This window comes from Mandrillus leucophaeus, unplaced genomic scaffold (assembly GCF_000951045.1).
Source record: "Mandrillus leucophaeus isolate KB7577 unplaced genomic scaffold, Mleu.le_1.0 Scaffold673, whole genome shotgun sequence".
Classification (NCBI taxonomy): Eukaryota; Metazoa; Chordata; class Mammalia; order Primates; family Cercopithecidae; genus Mandrillus; species Mandrillus leucophaeus.
The window spans coordinates 1,631,211-1,657,399 of record NW_012107286.1 but is presented as its reverse complement, the minus strand read 5'-3'; the positions used below and the strand labels follow the sequence as shown (position 1 = coordinate 1,657,399).

At 41.1% G+C, this 26,189-nt stretch overlaps 1 protein-coding gene across 1 annotated transcript in view; it reads right to left on the bottom strand.

The window, feature by feature from the left end:
• The window catches only part of GAD2 (glutamate decarboxylase 2 (pancreatic islets and brain, 65kDa)), a gene marked incomplete at its 3' end in the record, with an annotated part of 57,305 nt that overhangs the window by 4,724 nt on the left and 26,392 nt on the right, over positions 1-26,189 (bottom strand). The window contains exon 8 of the mRNA XM_012002016.1: positions 21,399-21,478. Coding sequence (XP_011857406.1) covers positions 21,399-21,478 — 80 coding nt within the window. The remainder of the gene's footprint in view (positions 1-21,398; positions 21,479-26,189) is intronic.

Genomic DNA, 26,189 nt, shown 5'->3' with positions numbered 1-26,189 from the left:
GACTGTTTCCAGGAAGGATGTATTTGGCCATGTTAGCAACCTCCAGAGAGCTATTTTGACTTAAAGAATGTTTCTCTGCTCCCGTACCATGATTATTATAATAGTAAGCAAAGCAGTATCTGTGTTTTTGTTTTAGGAAAGAAGCATTTTTAGGGTTGAAAGGATGTTTGAAACGTGAGCCCATGAATTTTTGGCCTTCTTTATGCTTTTAGCACTTGGAATGTCATTAAGTAGCTCATCCAGATGTTTCAGAATGGATTTTCTCTTCCTGCTGTTTCAATGGTATGTGAAATTGCAAGTCGGTTTATTAAAAGATTTGGAATAAAAAGGTTTTTCTGAACTCTCCTTTCATTGTCAAACATTTTGCTCCAAATCAGGCTTGTTTTAACTGAATTAAGAGGATGACTTAATAAGAAGGTTCTGTGCACAGCAGAGGGTCATGGTAATCGTTCTACGGAGAACAACATAATATGGTCAGGAGTCTGCAAAACGTGCCAGAAATGATAGTCATGCCTCATCCGGGCAGGTAAATGCATCCCTTAAAGCAGTGATTTCCAACCTGATCAGATCAGGCTGTACTAAAGCACCTTGCTCCTGCTCTGATATAAACAAAATGTTCAAATTTCTGAGAAAATGTGGGTATTATCTTTACCTTTTACATAAAGTTTAAAGCACATTAAATTGCCATAGTATTTTTGCAGGTAAACAAGAAAATTGAGAATGAGAACTCTTAGAAATTGTTTTTGGCAAATCTTGAATTTTACCCAAGTTTACCACAAGTTAAACACCTTTGCTTGGGAGAATTTTGGGTAGACTAGCTTGACAATCATTATTTGCTCATTAAATCATATCATACTTAACATTTTATTAAGTATAAGGCATTAAGATGGCACTGAGGAGTCAGAGATGAGGGTCCATTCGAATTGGAAGGGGCTCCAAGACATGCCTGATTCTAGTTGAACCTTCTCATTTTTCAAATAAGGCAACAGCCTGAGAGGAGAAGTGACTGTCCAAGATCAAATACCGGTAAAAGTCCAGGGAGTAACTAGAAATATAATCTAAGCTTCCAGAACAAACTCAAAGGTGCCAAACATACAGGAAACCTGTTTGGAAAGTTTGGATTATTTTAAGATAAGATAAATCTTTCAAGATCACAGCTGACTTTCACGAACCAGAGGTGTTATCCAAACCTGCAGGGAAAACAGTAATGAACGTATAGTCTGTTTCTTTCCTATATCAGGGAGATTTGGGCAGGAGGAGGGAGTAGGCTTGTCAAACCATCAACTCATGCACCTCTGGCAGATTGGAAAGAAATGGGGGTGGCTCTAGTCTCTCCTGGACACTCTGCCTTCCAAACCTATATTTGTTTTGTCTACTTAGGACCCAGAGCCTGACATATGGCAGGTGGTAGATAAACATTTGTTGGAGGAATATGACTAGAAGGGAAAGTTTAACCTAAGGCTAGTAATATGTTTACCTTAATGTCTGACCAGATAGTGAATAGGGAGGCCTTGGGGGAGGAAACTTGCCATCTTTTTCTCTATTTTAGAATTGGCCGAATTACCTTAGAATGCTGGTTCTTAAAATTTAGTGAGCATAATAATCGCCCAAGTCCCTGTTTAAAATGCATGGCCCCATTCTTAGGGCTTTTGATTTAGTAGGTCAGCATAGGACCCCGGAATTAATTCATCCCACACATATTTATTGCGCACTTGCTGAGTGCCAAGCAGTGTTGTAGGAACTGGGGTAGCAGGGTAAACGAGACAGCTTCTACTCTCCAGGGCTTCCATGCTATCAAGGGAGACAAATAAACTGATAAATAGACAAATATGCACAAGAATCTGCATGTTCATCAGTCACCCAGGTGATTCTGATGAAGGAAGACCTGGGTCCATATGTTAGGAAAAGCTGCTTGGGACATTTTAGCCTGGGAGGTATTTAAATAACTGTGTAACACACAAAGTACTTTTCATATGTGCCATGGTTTGGAGCCTTCATGGCTGCAGGGCAGTGAGCAGAAGGAGCTCCAGATGTAGCTTTGTCCATCCCCTGCCTGCCCATATGTTGCGGGGACAGAGACGACTGGGTGACAACCAGCAGATTGTCCCCTGCAGATTAGAGGCTGTCGCGTCAGTCCTGGCCTTTCTGCACAAGCATCGCCTGGTGCCTGGGAGGCTTTGGATGGCGACTGTTCCATACTTTTTGTGTGGTCCAAAAGTATTTCTATAACGTAAGCGTATATCTTTAATAATTACACATCCAGCCTTTAAGCTTACAATTAAGTAGCCACTGATGCTTTATAACACTGCTCTCGGTTAGCTGTTAGTGTTAAGAAGGGACTGCTACTAAAGTCATGGCCATTGAAACAGACTGCTGCTTTCGACAAGGTGTTTTGCATTAAGATGCTTGGTTAGCAGTAGCCTTTAGGAAGTCGTATGACGCTGGCCAGGCGTGGTGGCTCGCGCCTGTAATCCCAGTAATTTGGGAAGCCAAGGCAGGCGGATCACGAAGTCAAGATATTGAGACCATCCTGGCCAACATGGTGAAACCTCGTCTCTACTAAAGATAGAAAAATTAGCTGGGCATGGTGGTGCACGCCTATAGTCCCAGCTACTTCGGGTGGCTGAGGCAGGAGAATTGCTTGAACCCAGGAGGCAGAGGTTGCAGTGAGCTGAGATTGTGCTACTGCACTCCAGCCTGGGCGACAGAGCGAGACTCCATCTCAAAAAAAAAAAAAAAAAAAGTCTTATGATGCTATAGGGTCAGATACCTTCCTTAAGTTAACTGGGCAAAATCCCAGGAAGAATGACAGGTAGAACCACCAGCAGGAAAGATCTTCTCTTCGTGGGAAGAAGCAAAAAGACACAGAATGTATCTTGGACCATGGCCCCAGATTCATGCCTAACTCCCCATAGCTCCAAAGGAAAGAACTAATTATCTTACCAAAGAAAGCAGGTTACTGGAGAGTCTGTATTTCTAGGCAGGCTTGCAGATGGTCACATATGGGGTGCTTGAGTCACTAGTTGACCCTGTTCATTGGCCCTGCTGAAACTAGAGATACTACCAGCCTTTCCTAAGTGAGTAGGGCTTAGCTCTATTCCTAAAAACATGAGTGCAAAGAAGGAAGTATTCATACATCCTTCCTGTTAGAAGTTGACTAAGGTTATATAATAGCAACACTACCAGCAGCAATTATAAATGACCAGTTTTAGAAGCAGTAACTGTGAGATCCCTGCTCCTCCTCCCGACCCTACGAGATAGTTATTTTGCACTTAGAGTGCAGATTAGAAAACTGAGGTTCAGAGAGGCAGTTGACTATGGTTAAAAGCTTGAAATCTGCAGATGGAATAGTGGGTTCCTGCCACAGATCATATATGCTAACTGTGTGTACTTGAAGTATTAAGTTCTCCTTTTTACTCATTTATAAAATGATAATAGTATTTGTCTCACATTTGTCTGAGGGTTAAATAAGATAGTAGGTATAAACAATATTAAGCAAACTCTGCCTAACATTTGGTGACCACTAGATGCCTGTTTGACAGTCTAACGTTGTTATGTTTTTATTAGCAGTAGTATTGTTATTGTTGTCATTAGCATTATGCGACTTGCAGAATGTCACACAGCTAGCAGGAGGCAGATTTCAAATCTAGAGCTGTCTGATAGCAAAACCTAGACTCTTGGCACTGTACAACTACCTTGACTTAACAAAAAAATTTTTCAGGTTGAGTTCTAGGATTGTAATGACATATGCAAAATGTCCATGTGGTTTTCTGGAAGCCTCCTGAATTCAGTAGTCCAGTGACCCCAATTACTGCTATCAGCACTGGCTAGTAAATAATAAAAGCATGTAACCTCATCTTAAAACATATTTGATGATGTTGTTCTACCTAGTGTAGCATCCAAATGCAATAGCAGTAACAAAAACCTGCTAGTTGTTTGTTTATATTTGCTTTCTAAACCGGTCAGTGCTAGGCAAAACTATCCTATCAAGATAGCAAGGAGCGTTAATGGATGTAGGTGAATTTTCAAATTGCACAGACTGTGTAGTGACTACAGAAATTGCATAGACTCACTTGGGGGAAAAAAAACTGTTGAAGATGAATTGCAGAGAAGCAGCAAAAATTACCAGAGATTTCTCCTGGGGAAAAGAGCTCCCCGTGTCTTTACATAGCTGATACTAACATGGGTAGCCTGTCTTAGGAAAGGATCCTAAGATAACTAAACTAACAAAAGTCAAAACTGACCATTTAAGAAGTACTTGTATTACAAAACCAAGCCCTTTGCAAAGAATTTTACCATAATTATAAATAGTGAACTTCCTATTCGCTATAAATAATGAATCCAAATACATAGTTGGATTTGGAAAAAGAACTTTAACTATAATGATCAATATTTTTCTCTTTTAAGATTTGTTTTCCAATGTGCACAATTGAATCACTTAGCATTATTGTCAGGTTATAAGAAAAGGATATTTTGGGTGATTTTTTGTGTATAATTCTAGTAATATTATTCTTTCCATTGACTTCCTCCAAAAGCATTTACTTAGCACACATACTATGACTATACAACAATGCAAGTGACGTGCAACTGAGACTCCAGTCATGATATGGTAAGGAGATATTTTCTTTTGTCTATGAAACCTCCTTACTGCTGCCCTTGAAGGGTAGTATTAGAGCTGACAGGGAGGTATATGACGAGGGAAACTGTATGGGTAAGAAGGTGTGCTGACCACCTCACACCACTCCTCCTTCTCCCCAAACTACTGTCCCTCTTCCCTAAAAGTATCTGTAGAGAAACAGAAAAAAGGATTATGATAAAAGGTTCAAGTTACCATGTAAGAAACCATGCTTGGCTACTCTAAATAAATAACTTTGGAGTCCAAGAGGAAATCAAGATGGCAATTACAGAACATTAAAAATTAATGACATGAGAATAAAACTTATAAAAACATGAGAAGCATCCTAAATCATTCTCAGAGGAAAATGTATGCCCTGAGTGCTTCTGAAATTAAATAACAGAGAATAAAAATAACTAAATTGATTAATCCAAAAAGCTGGGGAAACAAGAAGTGTGGACAGAAAGAAGAAATAATTTTTTTAGTGCATTAGAAAACTTAACAAAAAGTAAACGTAATAAATTCAAAAGATGGGACATTGAAAATATCAATAGATACACAAATATCTGATTAGTCCAATAAATAAAAGAGAGAAAATGTAACATTTGAAAGGAGAGAGATGTTATGAATAAAGAGATTTTAATATTTTTAAAGCATTCTATGTAAAGCTTTATAATAATCTTAAAGTTTTTGAGAAAATAAATAATTTTTCCCTCAGAAAGGTAAATTACAAGAATTGATTCAAGCATATAAAGAAATTTGAAAAAAAAAACCCAAAAACCTAATAACCAAGAAATAAGTGGGAGAAAAGTTGCCAAAAATCTGTCCCCGCCTCAAAATGCCAGGCCTGGATAGTAAATTTTAACAAGTTTACTAATAACATACAATACTCTTTAAACTCTTATAGAGAAGACAAAAGAAAGCTGCAGAATGAATTTTCTGAAGCTAGATAATTCTGAAAGCAAAACTTGTCAGAGATAGCCCAGAGAAACCTACAGATACATCTTACAAATATAGCTACAATAATCCTAAATATAATATTGGAAAATATAATCCTGAAGGAAATTCAAGATTAGCATTGGATCAAGTGGGATTTGTTGCAAGAATGCAACGGTGTGTACTACTAGGAAATCCTTTTAGCACAACTCATCAATAGACCAAAGTTAGAAAATCATCTCAGTTAATGTCATCTCAATTAACGTCTAAAAGGCATTTTATGAAAGTGAACATCCATTCCAGAAGAGAAGGAAGTGGGTGAGGAGAAGGAGAAAGAGAAGAGGGTGGGAAGAGAAGAGATGAAACAAAAGAATTCTTGGTAAATTAAGAAGACACTTTTTTTTTTGAGATGGAGTCTCGCCTTGTCACCTAGGCTGGAGTGCATTGGCGCCATCTTGGCTCACTGCAAGCTCTGCTTCCCGGGTTCACACAATTCTCCTGCCTCAGCCTCGGGACTACAGGTGCCCACCACCACGCCCGGCTAATTTTTTGTATTTTTAGTAGAGATGGGGTTTCACCGTGTTAGCCAGGATGGTCTCGATCTCCTGACCTGGTGATCCACCCACCTCGGCCTCCCAAAGTGCTGGGATTACAGGCATGAGCCACTGTGCCTGGCCTAGAAGACACTTCCTTAACACGATTAAAAAAAAATCTACTTCAAACCAAGAGTCAACATCATATCTAAATGCAAAAGCCTAAACACATTTCCATTAAATTCGGGACAAGAACATTCTTCTTAAGAGATAGAAAATTCTAACTGACCAATAATGAATAAGGGAATTGAATCAGTAATCAAAAATCTCCCATCAAAGAAAAGCCAAGGACCTAATAGCTTCACTGGATAGTTCCTCCAAGATCAGGAGCAAGATAAAGATGCTCACTCTTGCCACTTCTATCCAACTTAGTATTGGAAGTCCTAGCCGGAGCAATTGGGTATGAAAAAGAAATGAAAGGCATTCAAATCAGAAAAGAATAAGCTAAATTGTCTCTGTTTTTAGATGATGTGATCTTATACAGAGAAAACCAAAAACTTCACCAGAAAGTTGTTAGAACTATACATGAATTCAGTAAAATTCCAAGATATGAAAATTAACACATAAAAATCAGTTGTGCTACCATACACTAGCAAAAAACTATCCAGAAAAGAAATCAAGAAAACAGTTTCATTTACATGCCATCAAAAAGAATAAAATACTTAGAAATAAATTTAACCATAAAGGTGAGAGATCAATACAATGAGACTATAAAACATTGATGAAAGAAATTGAAGAAACACACAAATAAATGGAAAGATATCTTACGTTGATGAATTGGAAGAGTCAATATTGTCAAAATGTCTATACTACCCAAAGCTATCTACACATTCAATTGAAATACCTGTCAAATTTTCAATGGCATTTTTCACAGAAATAGAAAAAAAATCTCAAAAATTCATATGGAAACACAACCATGAATAGCTAAAGTAATCTTGAAAAAGGAGAACAAAGCTGGAGACATCATGCTTCTTGATCTCAAATTATATTACAAAGCTAGGTAATAAAAACAGTATGCACTGGAATAAAAACAGATACACAGACCAATGGAACAAAGAGAAAACCCAGAAATAAACCTAGGCACAAGTGGTCTACTAATCATCAGCAAAGGTGCCATATATACGCAATGGGGAAAGGACAATCTTTTTGATAAATAGTGCCAGGAGAATCGGATATCCACATGCAACAAATTAAAATTCGATCCTTATGTTACACCACACACAAAAATCAACTCAAAATGGATTGAAGACTTACCTAAGACCTGAAACTGTTACTAGAAGAAAACATAGGGGAAAACTTCCATGACATTGATCTTGGCAATGACTTTTTGGATGTGATACCAACAGCAGAGGTAATAAAAGCAAAAATAAACAAGTGTGACTATACAAAACTAAAGTTTCTGCACAGTAAAGGAAACAGTTAACAAAATGAAAAGGCATCCCATGGAATGGGAGTAAATATTTGCAACCTTATATCAGATAAAAGGTTATATCCAAAACATATAAGGACCTCATACAACTCAATAGCAAAAACTCCCAAATAACCTAATTTAAAAATAGACAAAGAATCTGAATAGACCTGTTTCCAAAGAAGACATATGTATATAAAAAGGTGCTAATCACTAATCATGACTAATTTTCAGGGAAATGCAAATCAAAACCACAACGAGATATCATCTCACATTTGTTAGGATGACTATTATAAAAAAGTCAAAAGATAACAAGTGCTGGAGAGGACACAGAGAAAAGAGAACCTTTATACATTGGTGTAGCCCTTATAGAAAACAGCATGAAAGTTCCTCAAGAAAAAAAAAAAAACTCGAAATTCCATATGATCCAGAAATCCCAGTTCTGGGTAAGTATCCAAAGGAAATAAAATCACTGTCTCAAAGAAAAAACCACACTTCCATGTTCACTGCAGCATTACCCACAATAGCCAAGATTTAGAAACAACCTATGTGTCTGTCAACAGGTAAACAGATAAAGAAAAATTACAATAAATATATAAATGGAATATTATTCAGTTATGAAAAAGAACTGTCACATGACAGGTTCTGTCATGTGACAACATGGATGAAACTGGAGGACATCATGCTAAGTAAAATAAGCCAGACACAGAAAGACAAATAGTGCGTGATGTCATTTATATATACAGAATCTAAAAAAGTCAAACTCATACAAATAGTAGATGGGTGATTAACAGGGTTTGAGGGTATTGGAACACCATTTGGCCAAAAAGAAAGAAAGGAAGGAAGGAAGAAATGAAGGAAGGAAGGAAGGAAGGAAGAAGAAAATATTACATACTTACCAAACACCATAGACCAAAATAAATTTCAGTTAAATCAACTATTTAAATAATAACACAAAGTTTCTAGGGGAAAACAAATGAATATTAACATGTTCTAAGAATGGAAAACATTTTCTAAAGACATTAAAGGTAAAAAATAAGTAATTGATGATCACTCTGACTACTATAAATTGAAACATTTAAAAAAATACAACAAATGAAATAAAAAAGCAGATGACACATTTTAGAAAACATTTGCAACACACAGGACAAAAGAGAGCTTTGTTTTCTTTTTCTTTTTGAACTATAACTGATAAGTATAAAGTACTCAACTTTGCAAGGATAAATGCTTGAGGGGATGGACTCCCTATTCTCCATGACTTGCTTATTTCACGTTGCATGCCTGTGTCTGTCAAAACATCTCATGTACCCCATAAACATATATACCAACCATGACCCACAAAAATAAAACAAATACTCAGCTTTGCTAATTATCAAAATGTAAATGAAAACATGAATAATAAAAAAGCTCCATCCATCAGATTGACACACATCACTTAAGGTTTTAATTCCTAGCATGAGTGAGGACATAGTGGGTAGGCACCCCTTTGTAGTACTGTGGGACTGTAAACTGGCTGAGTCTTTTCTGAAGGCAACATGACAGCAAGTATCATAACTCAGCATAGACACAGTCCTGGGCTCAGAAATTCTACATCTGGGAAGTTTTTTTGGTTTCTTTTTTGGTTTTGTTTTTGAGACGGAATCTTGCTCTGTTGCCCACGCTGGAGTGCAGCGGCGCGATCTTGGCTCACTGCAACCTTTGCCTGTGGGGTTCCAGTGATTCTCCTGCCTCAGCCTCCCGAGTAGCTGGGAATACAGCCACGTGCCATCACACCTAGCCAATTTTTTATTTTTAGTAGAGACATGGCTTCACCATGTTGGTCAGGCTGGTCTCAAACTCCTGACATCAGGTGATCCGCCCACCTCGGCCCTCCAGAGTGCTGGGATTACGGGGGTGAGCCACTACACCCAGACGGAAGTTATTTTAAGAAAATAATACAAGGGTATGTGCAAATATTTAGCTGCAATAATGTGTATAACAGCATTTTTTTTTTTTTTTTTTGAGACGGAGTCTCACTCTGTCGCTCAGGCGGGAGTGCAGTGGCCGGATCTCAGCTCACTGCAAGCTCCGCCTCCCGGGTTTACGCCATTCTCCTGCCTCAGCCTCCCGAGTAGCTGGGACTACAGGCGCCCGCCGCCTCGCCCGGCTAGTTTTTTGTATTTTTTAGTAGAGACGGGGTTTCACCGGGTTAGCCAGGATGGTCTCGATCTCCTGACCTCATGATCCGCCCGTCTCGGCCTCCCAAAGTGCTGGGATTACAGGCTTGAGCCACCGCGCCCGGCAACAGCATTTTTTAATAGTAAAAGTTTAAAACAACTTAATGTTCAACAACAGATTTGTTAAGGAATACAAATTCTAAACAGTAGATTATTAGTGAATGAGAATTGTGTGGAAGAATTTCTAAGGCACGCAAATTGTCCATAATATTTGTTATGTAAAAAACAAATTTCTAATCAGTAATTACTTATAGTTTCTTTTATGTTAAAATATATTTTAAACTACATGCGTCAAACATTATGAGAGACTATAGGTTCTTTTATTTGCTTATTTTTCTACAATGAATATGTGTGGCTTCTGGAATAGGAGAATTGTGTTGTCATTATTATTTTTAAAAAGCAGCCATCTCTTATATAACACAATATAAATTAACTCAAAATAGATCAGAGATCTAAATGTAAGACCTAAAACTATAAAACTCTTAGAAGAAAACATAGGACAAAACATTCATAACATTGGATTTGGCAATGATTTCTTGGATATCACACCAAAGGTTCAGGCAACAAAAGAAAAAAAATAGAAAACTCTGACTTCATGAACATTACAAACTTGTACAACAAAAGATATTATCAACAGAGTAAGAAGGAAACTCAGAATGGGAGAAAATATTTGCAAATTATATATCTGATAAAGGATTAATATCTAGAATAAAGAAGTCCTAAAACTCAACAACAAAAATAACAAAATGAATCCAAAAGACCTGAGTAAACATTTCTCCAAAAAAAGCATACAAATGTCCATTAAGCACTAAGCACATGAAAAAATATCCTCAACATCACTAGTCATCAGGGAAATGCAAACGAAAACCACAGTGAAATACCACTGCATACGCATAAGGATGGCTGCTATGAAAAACAAGCAAACGAACCAAAGTCCCAAAAATAACAAGTGTCGGTGAGGATGTGGAGAAATTGCAACTCTGGGCACTGCTGGCGGGAATGTAAAATGATATAACAGTTGCGGAAAAAAGTGTGATGGTTCCTCAACAGATTAAAGATAGAATTACCATGTGATCCAGCAATTCAACTGTTAGGTATCTACTCCAAAACAACTGAAAGCAGAGTCTCGAAGATGTAATTTTTCACCCCATATTCATTGCAGCATTATTCCTATTAGTCAATGGCGGAAGTAACCCTGGGCGTAGTGGCTCATGCCTGTAATCCCAGCACTTTGGGAGGCTGAGGTGGGTGGAACACCTGAGGTCAGGAGTTTGAGACCAGCCTAACTAATATGGTGAAACCCCGTCTCTACTAAAAATATAAAAATTAGCCAGGCATGGTGGTATGCACCTTGTAGGCCCAGCTGCTCAAGAGGCTGAGGCAGGAGATTCGCTTGAACCTGGGAGGCAGAAGTTGCAGTGAGCCAACAGTACACCATTGCACTCCAGCCTCGGTGACAGAGTGAGAATGTGTCTCAAAAAAAAAGTTGGAAGCAACGCAAGTATGCATAAATGGATGAACGGAGAAACAAAATGTGATCTACACATACAACGGAATATTATTCAGCCTTAAAAAGGAAGGAAATTCTGACACATGCTACAACATGGATGAACCTTGAGAACATTGTGAAATAGACAAGTTACAAAAAGTTGAATCCTGTATGATTCTGTTCATGTAAGTGAAGTACCTGGAGTAGTAAAATTCGTAGAGACAGTGTAGTGGGTGTTTCCTGGTGATAGTAGGGAGGGTGTGGTGGGGAGTTAGTGTTAAATGAGCACGGAATTTCAGTTTTGCAACGTGACAAGAGTTCTGGAGATGAATATTGATGATGGCTGCACAATAATATGTGTATTTCATACCACTGAAATGCACACTTAAAAATGGCTCAGATCGGAAATTTTATGTTATGTGTATTTTATCACAATAAAAAAAAAGGAGCTCTGTTTAAACGCGTGAACACTAAGGGTTCTCTTCTGACTCCACACCCTGACTCTTCACTTACAAGCCATGGGACCTTAGGCATATTCCCTGTGACAGGCTATGAAAGAAAACTTGCCATACTGTTTAAAACTGTGTGTGTGGAATCACTTCACAAACTATGTCAGCACCAGATAAATGTGAAAGAATATACTGTTTTGTGTCTCTAATTAAATGAATTAATTAGGTCAATTTTGTAAAGTGGCTAGAACTGTGCCTCTCAATCAGTGCCAGCTGTTATTATAGTCCTTCCTGAGACAGGGCAGAATGAAGTACACACAGGACTAGCATCCCTGAGTTCTCTGCATCTACACCCACAGGAAATACGCCACTCAGAGGGCTTCCCACAGTCCTGCTCAGGAATAATTTATTCGGTGTCTCTGTGAAGTCTAGCCTGCTACAATGTCCTGAACAGCTCCCCAAGGACCTGAAAGAGTTAATTAGCGTCCCTAACCACCTTCAGGCACTGGCTACAATTCAGCTAATTTAATAAAAGAGTATAATGACCCCAGGTTATTTATACTTCGAATTGTTTAAATCAATTGTATGATACAGTGTGGTAGTAAAAAGCGCAGGGAAGTGTAGTCTAACTGTAATTTATAAAGCTGGAGTGATAACGTTTAAAAGAAAGGCTAAAATGTATATAAAAGCACTAGTAGCTAATTTGTGGCATAAAAGCATTAATCAAAATGACTAACAGAATTCTTGTACTACATGGGAGCTAGGAAAGCCGGTGACTCTTGTAGTCCTCTGACACTAGGTATCATGCGTCTTGGTCAGATTTATTTTCTGTAAGGTTTTAAAACGAATTACGAGTAATTTAGATAATGTAAGGGGAGCCCTGAAGAGAGGAGAAACAGAAGGAGAAATGGAAGAGAGCAGGGAGAACGAGTGGAAGAAGGTGCTAGAGCATATCAATTTGTTTTTTCTTTTTTTGAGATGGACTCGGCCGGGCGCGGTGGCGCACTCCTGTAATCCCAGAACTTTGGGAAGCTGAGGCAGTGGGGGGAATCACCTGACATCAGGAGTTTGAGACCAGCCTGGCCAACACAGTGAAACCCCGTCTCTACTAAAAAAAAAAAAATACAAAAAATTAGCCGGGCGTGGTGACAGGCACCTGTAATCCCAGCTACTCGGGAGGCGGAGGCAGGAGAATTACTTGAACCCAGGAGGTGGAAATTGCAGTGAGCCGAGATTGCGCCACTGCACTCCAGCCTGGGCAACAAGAGTGAGACTCCATCTCAAAAAGTAAACAAATAAATAAAATAAAAATTACAATTAAAAAAAGAGACGGAGTCTCGCTCTGTCTCCCAGGCTGGAGTGCAGTGGCACGATCTCAGCTCACTGCAAGCTCCGCCTCCCGGGTTCAAGCTATTCTCCTGCCTCAGCCTCAGCCTCCCACCCAGCCGAGCCACCGCACCCAGCCGAGCCACCGCACCCAGCCGAGCATATTAATTTCTAAAAATACTTTTGAGTTCATACTGATAATAAATGAGAGAGAGCAAGGGGGTGGTGAGAGAGAACAAAAAGACAAAATCTCTTCTCTACAGTGGAATGAAAGGACTAATAAATACAGAAGAAATGACGGAGTTAGAAAATTACTGTTCTGTAACCATCACAACAATAATTCAGCGAAAAATCATCAGTAGATGCTAAACTAGTGGGTGAACATTTCAGAAGCAACGGGGTATTTATGTAGACACAAAGCATCCCCTGCAAGATACTTATTAACTGCAAAGGAGAAAATAGTCATTTCATAGTGGAGTGACCTGGCAGACACTGCCTACACCAAAAAATCAAAGTTGATATTACTGATAATGGGACGAACCTCCAGATGAGATGCACTCAAGCAAGCCAAGCTTCACCTCCTGAAAGTCCTGAGCCAAATGCATCACTTGAATCTAATCATGGGAAAACAACCAGACGAATCCAAATCACCTGCAAACTAAATGGTCTCTTCTCATCAAAAACATCAATGTCATGAGAGACAAAGGAAGGCAGAGGAAACGTTGCAGATTAAAGGTGACCAAAGAGACATGACGACTAAATGCCATGTGTGATCCCGGACTGGGAAAAAATAGCTATAATGGATACTATTGGGACAACTGAAGAAACGAATAAGGTATGTACATTTAATAATAGTATTCTATCTACGTCAGATTTCCTGATTTTCATAATTGGCCTGTGATTGTGTAAGTGAATATCCTTGTTTTTAGGAAACATACATTGAGATATTAAGTAAAACAGCCTGATGTCTGCAAGGAGCTTGCAAATGGTTCTCTCTCTCTCTCTATATATATATATAATATATATATAAATAATATAATTAATATATGTAATATTACACTCAATATGTAATATTGGGTTTATATACAGTTTATATTGAGAGAAAGAGAAAGCAAATGTGTCAGATTGTTCATAACTGGTGAATCTGAGTGTAAGGTATATGAGCATTCTTTTTACTATTCTTGCAATTCTCCTTTAAATTTGAAATTATTTTAATAATACAATGTAAAAAAAAAAAGTTAGACAAGCTAAGGTCTGAGCACATTTCCAACTCTAAGGGTGTCTGATCTGAAAGTCATTAGCAGCTTGTCAACATAGGCTAAGCCCAGGCTGGCCCCTCCCCTCCTTCCTCCCCACTCCTCCCCAGTCCTTCTTGCACCTGCCATCGCACATCACGCTCCTACTGCTTTCTCCTCTGTGTTTCCTTCCAATTTTAAGATTTGAAATAATTTCAGAGTTTGTGTGAGCTTCTCAGGGGAAGATTCTACATAATTTTTAGCCAAAAGACTAGGAAACTCAACAAGGAAAATTAAACCTTTGCTATTTTTTCCTTCTTTTCTTCCTTCCTTCCTCCCTCCCTCTCTTCCTTCTTCTTTCTTTCTTCCTTCCATAATTCACATTTCCTCTCTAGCAGGTCCTCCACCTCATAGTGAAATGGGCAATAAGCCCATCTCCTTTAAACAACAAAGCCACAAGCCACCCCGGATTCAAAGCTACCCTCCAGCTTCAGCCCTGCCTCCTCCCCTTCACGACTCCACCTCCTGGACCTTGTCTGTATTAGTTCTCCCTTTTCTCATCTACCACTCACCCCAACCCACTGCAAATTGCCTTCTGCCCTCACCCCTCCACTGAAACTGCCCTTGCCATCAGCCACCTCCTCAGAAGTCATGCTGATGGGCAGTTGTTGGCCCTCATTTCACCTGTTGTAGCATTTGATTCTGCTGACCACTCCTTTCTCTGGAAACACTCTCATGGCCCTCGTGGCCCTGGTTTCTGATTCTCTGACAACTCTGGCCGCTCCTCCTCAATCACCTTTGCAGGCTGCTCTTACTCTGCCTGTTCCTGAAGTGTGGATGATCCTGAGAGTTCCTTCCCAGGCCGCCTTCTGCACGGCCTCCCTAGTGTACCTCCTGAGCTCCAGGCCCATACTTCCACCTGCCTATCAGACACTCTCACTTGGGTGTCTCATAACCTCTTCAAACTCAGTATCTCCCAATCTGAACTGTTCACCTCAGACAGGGTCCCTTATCTCAGAGAATAGCACCGCCTGGACTTAGCTGGCAAGCCAGAAGCCTGACATTCATCCTTGCCTCCTGTCTCAACCTGCTCACCGATCAGCCAACACTTCCTATTCACTCCAGCACTCCCTCTCCATTGCTCTGCATCTGGTCGGCCCACAATTCACCATCTCCCATTCATATGACTACAACATCTACCAACTTCCGGTCTCTCATCCCATCCACTCTGCATTTAAAATAATCTAACACAAAAATATGCTGTCGTTCCCCTGCTCAAAACCCTTCAGTGATGTCCCTTGTCTTTTAATGAGAAATCCAAATAGCTTAACATGGCTCATAAGGCCCACATGACAAGGACATTCTAGCCAAGTCCTTTCTTCTTTTCAGTTCCTTGAACAAGCCAGGTTCTCTCTCACATCCATGGTTTAGAATAGGGGTCCCCCATCCCCGGGCCATGGACCAGTACTAATGGTGACCTGTTAGGAACCGGTCACATAGCAGGAGGTGAGCCCTGAGCCAGCATTCCCGCCTCAGCCCTGTCTCCTGTCAGATCAGTAGTGACATTAGATTCTCATAGGAGCAGGAACCCTACTGTGAACTGCAGATGTGAGGAATCTAGGTTGTGTGCTTCTTATGAGAATCGTAATGAATGTTTTGGGATGTCGAGGCGGGCAGATCACTTGAGGTCAGGAGTTCAAGACCAGCCTGGCCAACATGATGAAACCCCATCTCCACCAAAAATTCAAAAATTAGCCGGGCATGGTGGCGGGGGTCTGTAAACCCAACTACCCAGGAGACTGAGGCAGGAGAATCGCTGGAACCTGGGAGGCAGAGGCTGCAGTGAGCCAAGATCATGCCAGTGCACTCCAGCCTGGGTGACAGAGTGAGACTCCGTCTCAAAAAAATAAAAAAAAAAAAGAAAAATAAAAGAAAAAGAATCTAACTAATGCCTGATGATGATCTGAGGTGGAACAGTTTCATCCTGAAGTCATCTGCCACCCCCACCCCTCACAGCCCTGTCTGTGGAAAAATTGTCTTCCATGAGACCTGTCCCTGGTGCCAAAAAGGTTGAGGACCTGGTTTAGAATGTGCTATGGCATCTGCCTGGGACATTTTTGCCTCTTCTTTTTATCTGGATGACTTCCATAATCCTTCCGCTAGTTGCTGAACTGGATGGGAATCAGTAACAGCCAGTACTTTCTCTATCATGGTGCTTCCCCTCCTGTGCTCATCTCACGCTAGACTGGACTACGTCCACCATGTCTGCCATTATGTTCCAATCAAGGCCACTGCCTGCAGCCAAAAAGATGGAGCTCACAGGGCTCCCACGTCCATCATATAGGAACTCCCCATTTTTCCAAATTATCTGTACAATAGAAATTTTCTCTCCTCTTCCCTTGACTGGATATTTGGGAAACATCTTTTTGCTCAGTGGCCCAAGCAGATTCTGAAATATAGCTCTGTTTTCCTTCACTAATGCTTATCTTCCTCTCTATATTAACACACTTTTCTTCTCTATTCTTAGCTATAGCTACACATCACAAATCTAGATTCCACTAATTCAAATTTTACAAATATGAATGACATGAATAAAAATTCATGAACCTCATCACTGAATATTCAACTTTTTGATAACAAGGAAAGAAAACCTCAAGCTATAACTTAGGAAATCATGTATTCACCTAACACATTTTCCTCTTTTGAATTTAATAAGTAATTTTTACAAAATAGAATATTCCTGTTTAGTTATAATACTTCACATCAAAATGAAAGCCACGAGAACTGAAGTTTTACATTACCTTATCTTACTCCATCTTTAAGAGTATATTTAATAAAATTAAAATGCTTAATTTTGAACTATAAAAGAACCTAGTCCAAACAAATATTTACTATGACTTTGTTTGTTTGTTTGTTTTAACTGAGAACCGTGTTTCACTTTGAACTGTCACCCAAAGTTAGCCCCTGTGACTGCTAATTAAGAAAGGGTTGGTGGGGCACAGTGGCTCATGCCTGTAATCCCAGCACTTTGGGAGGCTGAGGCGGGTGGATCACCTGAGGTTGGGAGTTCGAGACCAGCCTGACCAACATGGAGAAACCCCATCTCTACTAAAAATACAAAATTAGCTGGGCTTGGTGGTACATGCCTGTAATCCCAGCTACTCAGGAGTCTGAGACAGGAGAATCGCTTGAACCCGGGAGACAGAGGTTGCAGTGAGCCAAGGTTGTGCCATTGCACTCCAGCAGCCTGGGCAACAAGAGCAAGACTCCGTCTCAAAAAAAAAAAAAAAAAAAAGAAGGGGAACCAGGTCAGGCATGGTGGCTCACGCCTGTAATCCCAGAACATTGGGAGGCCAAGGCGGGTGGATCACCTAAGGTCAGGAGTTCAAGACCAGCCTGGCCAACATGGTGACACAGTGAGACCCTGTCTCTACTAAAAATACAAAAATTAGCTGGGTGTGGGGGCACACGCCTGTAATTCCAGCTACTTGGGAGGCTGAGGGAGGAGACTCTCTTGAACCGGGGGGCAGAGGTTGTGGTGAGCTGAGATTGTGCCACTGCACTCCAAACTGGGTGACAGAGTGAGACCTTGTCTCAAAAAGAAAGAAAAAAAAAATGTACCTCACAGGATCTTCCTCCACATGCAGCATTGGGCTTATTGCTAGAAAGACACAGACTATTCTCTTTCACTGGGACATTTCTTTTCAGTTGTGAACCTTCAACTGTCTGTAGAACATGATAAAAGCCATCACCCAGCCACTGATAGACTAATGTGTGGTAGGAAAGGGTAACTACAAGAAATGAAAGCCATAGAGAGCAGGCCCAGGCTTGTGTTTTGGGAAGGCTGAATGAACTTTACAAAGCACATTGCAGGAAACAAGCACGAACGCTGTCACCTTGTCAGCCTTACATGATGTTCTGAACTGTACATCTGACTTTTACAAGGATGTGATAATAAAAAGAAAATGGCTGCCAAGAGTGTTTTAATTGATTCTGACCCCAATGGTGGCTACAAATGACTGTCCAAGGCTTTCTCCTCAGCTCCTGAGCCCAAACACTTCAATGTCACTTAGACCATTAGGGCCAGGCTCTCAGTCTTAAACTCATGTCACAGAGATGATGTGAATTATGAATATAGAGTCAAAGATGCCATCTACCTAATAGCACAGTTAAAAATTTTTTCCAACATACTCTCATACAGGGCTGCTAGGAGAACAAATTGATGAAATGTTTTGCCAGGCTAATGTGATGCATCCATTTCTTTAAAAACATTCATAGGATTTTAATTAGTAAGAATACAAAGAAATTGTCATAAATGGAGAAGCCATGGACGCACAATGACGTTCACTGAAGGAAACAAAGGTTATTTGTAACAGTAACATGAGAAATAGAAAGACGTATTAGCAGGGGACTGATATTTTGGACTTACCCCATTGTTGGATTGTTTTTAGCATTTTACGTTTGTCAATACATTGAATCTTCATAACAATCCTATGAAGCAGGTGTCATTACTTTTTTGTTTTTTCAGATAAAGAAACTGAAGCACAGAGAGGCATTTGCCCAGACTAGTGCTGGAGCTGAGATTGGAATTTAAATAATTCAGCTCCAAAGCCAGCTCTCTAAATGTACCGTAATGCTTTCTGACATAGTCACATCTAAAATCTTATACAGTTAACTGTGTTTGTGTTTGTAATTATGTGGAAAAATACTCATGTTATCATGTCTAGTTAGAAAAAGAAAGATGAGGCCGGGCGCGGTGGCTCCCGCCTGTAATCCCAGCACTTTGAGAGGCCGAGGCGGGCGGATCACGAGGTCAGGAGATCCAGACCATCCTGCCTAACATGGTGAAACCCTCTCTCTACTAAAAAATACAACAACAACAACAACAACAACAAATTGCCGGTCACGGTGGCTGGCGCCTGTAGTCCCAGCCACTCGGAAGGCTGAAGCAGAATGGCGTGAACCCGGGAGGCGGAGCTTGCAGTGAGCTGCGATCACGCCACTGCACTCCAGCCTGGGCGATAAAGTGAGACTCCATCTTAAAAAAAAAAAAAAGGCGCTGCAAATAAATGTCCTCCTTTCTCCTGCTGCAAACCTCCATGTGGATGTTTGGTGTCACTGCTGTTGGCAAGTGAACCTCAGTTTGGTTCGCTAACAGAGGTAAACATGGCTATTTTTAGAGCTTGTTTTCTTTCTTTTTTCTGTTCCTTTTTCTTTTTTTTCTTTTTCTTTTTTTGAGATGGAGCCTTGCTTTGTCGCCCAGGCTGGAGTGCAGAGACATGATCTTGGCTCACTGCAACCTCCGCCTCCTGGGTTCAAGGGATTCTCCTGTGTCAGCCTCCTGAGTAGCTAGGACCACAGGCGCACTCCACCACGCCTGGCAAATTTTTGTATTTTTAGTAGAGACAGGGTTTCACCATGTTGGCCAGGCTGGTCTTGAACTCCTGACCTCAGGTTATCCACCCGCCTCAGCCTCCCAAAGTGCTGGGATTACAGATGTCAGCCACCACGCCCAGCGGGATTTTTAGAGCTTTCTGAATTCCACGTGAGCAACCGTATTTGCCATGGCTGCCCCTCCCCCATGCCTCTGCTAAGGCTTGGCTTCTGGACCCCACAAGGGCTCATTCCTCCTTCTATGGCTTTCTCAGAAGCAAGTGAACAAGAGTAACTCCATCTTGAATAGGAGCTGGGGAAAATGAGGCTCAGACCTATTGGGCTGCATTCCCAGACGGTTAAGGCATTCTAAGTCACAGGATGAGATGGGAGGTCAGCACAAGATACAGGTCATAAAGACCTTTCCAAAACCCACCAAAACCAAGATGGCCCCAAGAGTGACTTCTGGTCATCCTCCTCACTGCTACACTCTCACCAGCACCATGACAGTTTACGAATGTCATGGCAATGTCAGGAAGGTACTCTATATGGTCTAAAAAGGGGAGACATGAATAATCCACCCCTGGTTTAGCATATCATCAAGAAATAACCATAAAAATGGGCAACCAGCAGCCTCCAGGTTGCTGTGTCTATGGAGTAGCCATTCTTTTAATCCTTTACTTCCCTAATAAACTTGCTTTCACTTTACTCTATGGACTCGCCGTGAATTCTTTCTTGCGCGAGATCTAAGAACCCTCTCTTGGGATGTGGATCGGGACCCCTTTCCTGTAACAGCTTTGCTGCTGGTATTCAATCTTCTGTACCTGCCCTTGCCTTTCCCTCCACTTGTCCAACTCACTCTTAATTTAAAAAAATCCAGCTCAATTCCTGCCTGTTGCATGAAGCTTTCGATGCCTTCTCAAAGTTCAAACATGTACTTCGTGCCATGCAGTTCAACCCTGTAACTATCTCCTTTGACGACACCGCCTCTTCCCACCTAGCTCACATCCTGGCAGGGAACCAGGATCACGTATTATGCTTTTCTAGAGCCTAGTGACATGGTGGGCAATCAGTACACATCTGACTAATAAATACAAATAAATAAATGGCCAATTAAGTGGCTTCCTTTAAATGTAATGAAAATTCTTAATAAAACTTTAGAGACTGAATCTAATTTTTAGTAGGTTTCAGGCCTATAGGCCAGTGATACTTTACGTGGACATTCTAAAATCTCCCCCACATAGCACTGTACTGAATCCCAGAGTCCCTATGAAGTTCAGGTGTCAATTAAGACAGGGATTTTCCCTGAGTCCTTTGGTTCCAGTTGTTGAGTTGCTGGTGCAATATTTACTTCCTGCTCCCTAAACTGTGCCCCCTCCTATAGTCACCCCATCAAGCTTACACAATCTATGGTGCCCAAAGTGATGACACCTCCACAAATCAGTGCTCAAAGTGCCTGCTGTTGCTAACGTGCCCAGGTGATGAATGTCTTTCTGCACTTTCTTGGTGTAGAATATTTTGATTGATTTAACACAGGTTTTGATTCAGTCAAGGGCTGTGGAAGGCTCCATGGCATCAAGGAACCACATCTGAGCAATAGAAGCAGGAGCCCATGTTAAAAAGAAACAAAGGCCGGCAGAGGCTGGGAGGGAGGTGGACTTGCTGCCCCACGGTCTTCTACTATTTTCAGACCAAAAGGCACTACTTATGTGAAATCTGCAAATTGCTCACCAACAAGAGTTGCCGATACACGCTTACCTCTCATCACATTTAATCAGAATCACGCTGTCTGTTCCAATCCCTAAGGCTGCAGCTCCCTTCTTGAGAGAAAAATGACTCTGTAAAAAATATATATATGTTTGCAATTAGTTCCATATAAAAACAAGATCCATTCCATTGGCTGTTTGTTTTCTGTTTTCCTTTTCTCCTTTTATTTCTAGTCTGTTCCTCCAAAGCCTGGGCTGCTGAGAGAAGATGGCATCCTTCACTTGTGCTTTTTTAAAAATTGTGGTGAAACAACCGGGTGTGGTGACTCACGCCTGTAATCCCAGCACTTTGGGAGGCTAAGGCGGGCAGATCACAAGGTCAGGAGTATGAGACCAGCCTGGCCAACACAGTGAAACCCTGTCGCTATAGGACCAAAAAAAATTAGCCTGGTGTGGTGGCAGGCATCTGCCAGCTACTCGGGAGGCTGAGGCAGGAGAATCGCTTGAACCCGGGAGACGGAGGTTGCAGTGAGCCAAGATCGCGCCATTGCACTCCAACCTGGGAGACAAGAGTGAAACTCCGTCTCAAAAAAAAAAAAAAAAAAAAAAAAAGTGGTGAAACAACATAACTTAAATGCCATCTTAACCATTTTTATTTATTTATTTTTATTTTAAGTTCCAGGGTACATGTGCAGGATGTGCAGGTTTGTCACATAGGTAAACTTGTGCCATGATGGTTTGCTGCACCTATCACCCATCGCCTAGATATTAAGCCCAGCATGCATTAGCTATTTTTCCTAATGCTCTCCCTCCCCCCACACCCCCAACCCCAGCCCCGATAGGCACCACTGTGCATTATTAACTTTTTTTTGAGACAGAGTTTTGCTTTTGTCACTCAGGCTGGCGTGCAGTGGTGTAATCTCAGCTCACTGCAACCCCTGCCTCCCGGGTTCCAGTGATTCTCCTGCCTCAGCCTCTCAAGTAGCTGGGATTACAGGTGCCTGCCACCATGCCTGGTTAATTTTTGATATTTTTAGTAGAGACGGGGTTTCACCATGCTGGCCAGGCTGGTTTCAAACTCCCGACCTCGGGTGATCCACCTGCCTCGACCTCCCGAAGTGCTGGGATTACAGGCATGAGCCACCGCACCCAGCCTTATTAACCATTTTTAAGTGTATATTTCAGTGGCCTCAAGTATATTCACAGTGTTGTGCAAACCATCACCTCCATCCATCTTCAGAACTCTTTTCATCTTGCAAAACTAAAATTCCATGCCCATTAAACAACTCCTCATTCTCCCCACCCCCAGCCCCTGAAAACCACCATTCCGTTTTCTGTCTCTGAATTTAACTACTCTAAGTACCTCACATAAGTGGAACATACAGCATTTGACTTTTTGTGACTGGTTTATTTAACTTAGTATAATGTCCTCAAGGTTCACCCATGTTGTAACACGTGTGAGAATTTCCTTCCTTTTTAAGGCTGAATGACATTTTGTTATACGTACGTACCACATTTTGTTTAGCCATTCATCCGTTTATAGAAACAGGCTGCTTCTACCTTTTGGCTATTGTGGAATAATGCTACTGTGACATATGGGGGTACAACTGCCTCTTCAAGACTCTGCTTTCAATTGCTTTGAGGAGATACCTACAAGTGGAATTGCTAGATCATACAACACTTCTATTTTTAACTTTTCGAGGAACATTCATATAGTGCTCCATCGTGGCTGTACCATTTTACATCCCCACTCTCAGTGGATGAGGTTTGCAGTTTCTCCACATCCTCACCAACCATCATAATTTCCTGTTTTTTGGTAATAGTCATCCTAATGAATGAGAGATGGCAACTCATTATGCTTCAGATTTGCATTTCCCTAATGATCAGTGATGTTGAACATCTTGTGCTTAGCATCATGTGCTTAGTGGCCATTTGTACATCTCCTCTGGAGAAATGTCTATTCAAGTGCTTTGCCCATTTTGAATAGCGTTGTTTATTTAGTATTTGTTATTTTTGGGATTTTTGAGGGATGCTAGAAAGATGCTGGAAAGATGCTGGAAATTGTAAATGGATCCGGTAACCCGATACACAGTAACTCTAAGCCAATTTTACATACAAGGCTTAAGAATACATCAACCACCCCCAGCAGCTATGTATTGTATGGTTCTCAGGCTTATATGTTACCAAGAAGTTACACTCAGTTTCTCCCAGGTTCAGTGAAACTGAGTACACTCAGGTAGGAGGACAAGTGACCCTAAATCTAGCACTCTTTATTCCAGAGTTGCTGGAGGGGCTATTTGTTGCACAGGCAACTGCCAAGCCTGAGTCAGGCTTTGAAAAAGAGGCATCAATTGCTGGCTGGGGCAGAATGACTTGTCTGCGTGTACAGAACAGGCCACACTGCCAAGCCACCGACAAAGTCTTTGTGCCTTTGGTTATTGATTCCGAGTCGGATTGTGTGTCTCAATGGTTGCAATCACTGTGCTATTTGGATTGCTGAGAAAGGCTAACCTAAGCCCAGCTGTACTGCATCTGCCCATCAGCCTCTTACTATTAACTACAGATCATTAAGCTGTCCAAAAGGAGAGCTGCTTCCTCAATTTACATCTCCAAAGGCTGCTGACTGGAATTTTAAGTTACGGATCCTAAGAGGGTCCTTTCTCTTCGAATGCCCACTTTTGTACTCATCTGAATTCTCAAACACACAGCGCAGGAGCTCTTAACACACATATTTTAAGGGGGTATGTCTAATCACCAAGAAGAAATCACATTTAGAACAGCAGCAAATAATGATGACCAATCAAGGAGACCTGGAGCTGTGGAGTTTGACAAGCCCAGTGCAGCTAGAAGCAATGAGACAGGGCCATTAGCCTCCTTTTACAACCTCAGAATGACAAAGTGGACAGTCATTACCGAGATACCTGGGAACTAGAGGAGAAAGCTTAATTAGATCAAGGTTTGTAAAGATGCATGACCTCCCCCACCAAAAAAAAAAAAACAACAAAAAACAAAAAAACAAAAAAGTGTTTTTTTTTGTGCATTTAGCAGAGCCCTGGGTGACCCTGAAGAGAAGGAGCTCAGAGGCAAGCTAAGTCTCTTACAGCCAGGAGGGAACAGAACAACCAGCTGCCCTGACTAAGTAAGTCCAAGCCACTCAAATTACCCTCTGTGAATGAGCTCTTAAGCACTAAACTGCAAAAAGGCGAATTGGGGATAAGTAAGAGATCTGGTGCACCTGGTCAATGGGAGGACGTATTCTTGTCTAGTCTTTAATGAGAAAGAATAGGGCTTCTTAAATGAGGAGCAATTACCCAGGATAATTGATCATGGTACCAAATGCTGCAGATTTAAAGAAAAACACATGCCCAAATAGAAAGCTTAAAGACGGGGAATAAAGGTGAGATGAGGCATGAAAAAGAAAATTACGTAGCAAACATCGAGTCTGTTTATATTTTGAGGAAAGGGAGCAGAGAAATAGCTTAATGTTATTCACAAATAGCAAAGGACCCATGGAGAGGAAGAAACTTGAGAGGAAAAAGCAATCTACCTAATGAGGGAGAAACAGTGAAGATAGCTTAAAGGGCACGTTTCTCTGGGCCGGCAAGGCCACATGTGGACAGTCATTTTTATTCCTTGGCACCACGTTGAATGGAACTACTTGTTGATGAACCAGAGTGAAGAACAACCACCTGCATTCTGAGAACACTGGAAAGCAAGTGTTTAGAGAGAACCTAGAGGGTTCTCTGGAAACAAATATAAAAATTGAACCAGTGGCCGGGCATGGCGGCTCACGCCTGTAATCCCAGCACTTTGGGAGGCCGAGGCCAACAATCATAATTTTCTGTTTTTTGATAATAGTCATCCTAATAAATGAGAGATGGCAACTCATGCTTTGGTGGGTGGATCACGAGGTCAGAAGATCGAGACCATCCTGGCTAACATGGTGAAACCCCGTCTCTACCAAAAATACAAAAAATTAGCCGGGCGTGGTGGTGGGCACCTGTCGGGAGGCTGAGGCAGGAGAATAGCATGAATAGGGAGGCAGAGGTTGCGGTGAGCTGAGATTGTGCCACTGCACTCCAGCCTGGGCGACACAGAGAGACTCCGTCTCAAAAAAGAAAAAAAAAAAAATTGAACCAGTGATTCAACAGTTATCTGCAAGGCCAACAAGAATTGAGGGGAGATGTTTTAGCAAAGAATGCTGAGTTTGGCAACTACATCTGTCAGCAGCACATACTAGCAGACCACCCAGAGAAGTGAGGACACAAACTACACCTCAGAAGATAACATCATCAAAGGACGAAAAGGCCCTCTTCCCCTCAGCACAAGGAAGCTGTTTATAGAGTTTTCCAAAATACCTCAATACACTTCAGTTTTTGGTACTTCCACCTAAAAATACATGTGTGTGCACACTCATGCACATGCATACATGTGCACACAGAGGAAACTTGGAGAAAAAGATAACGTGCTCAGGACTAAGAAACTCAATCAAAACTGCTCAACTACGTGGAAACTGAACAACCTGCTTCTGAATGACTTCTGGATACATAATGAAATGAAGGCAGAAAGATGTTCTTTGAAACCAATGAGAACAAAGATACAACATACCAGAATCTCTGGGACACATTTAAAGCAGTGGGTAGCGGGAAATTTATAGCACTAAATGCCCACAAGAGAAAGCAGGAAAGATCTAAAATTGACACCCTAACATCACAAATAGAAGAACTAGAGAAGCAAGAGCAAACATATTCAAAAGCTAGCAGAAGGCAAGAAATAACTAAGATCAGAGCAGAACTGAAGGAGATAGAGACACAAAAAACCCTCCAAAAAATCAGTGAATCCA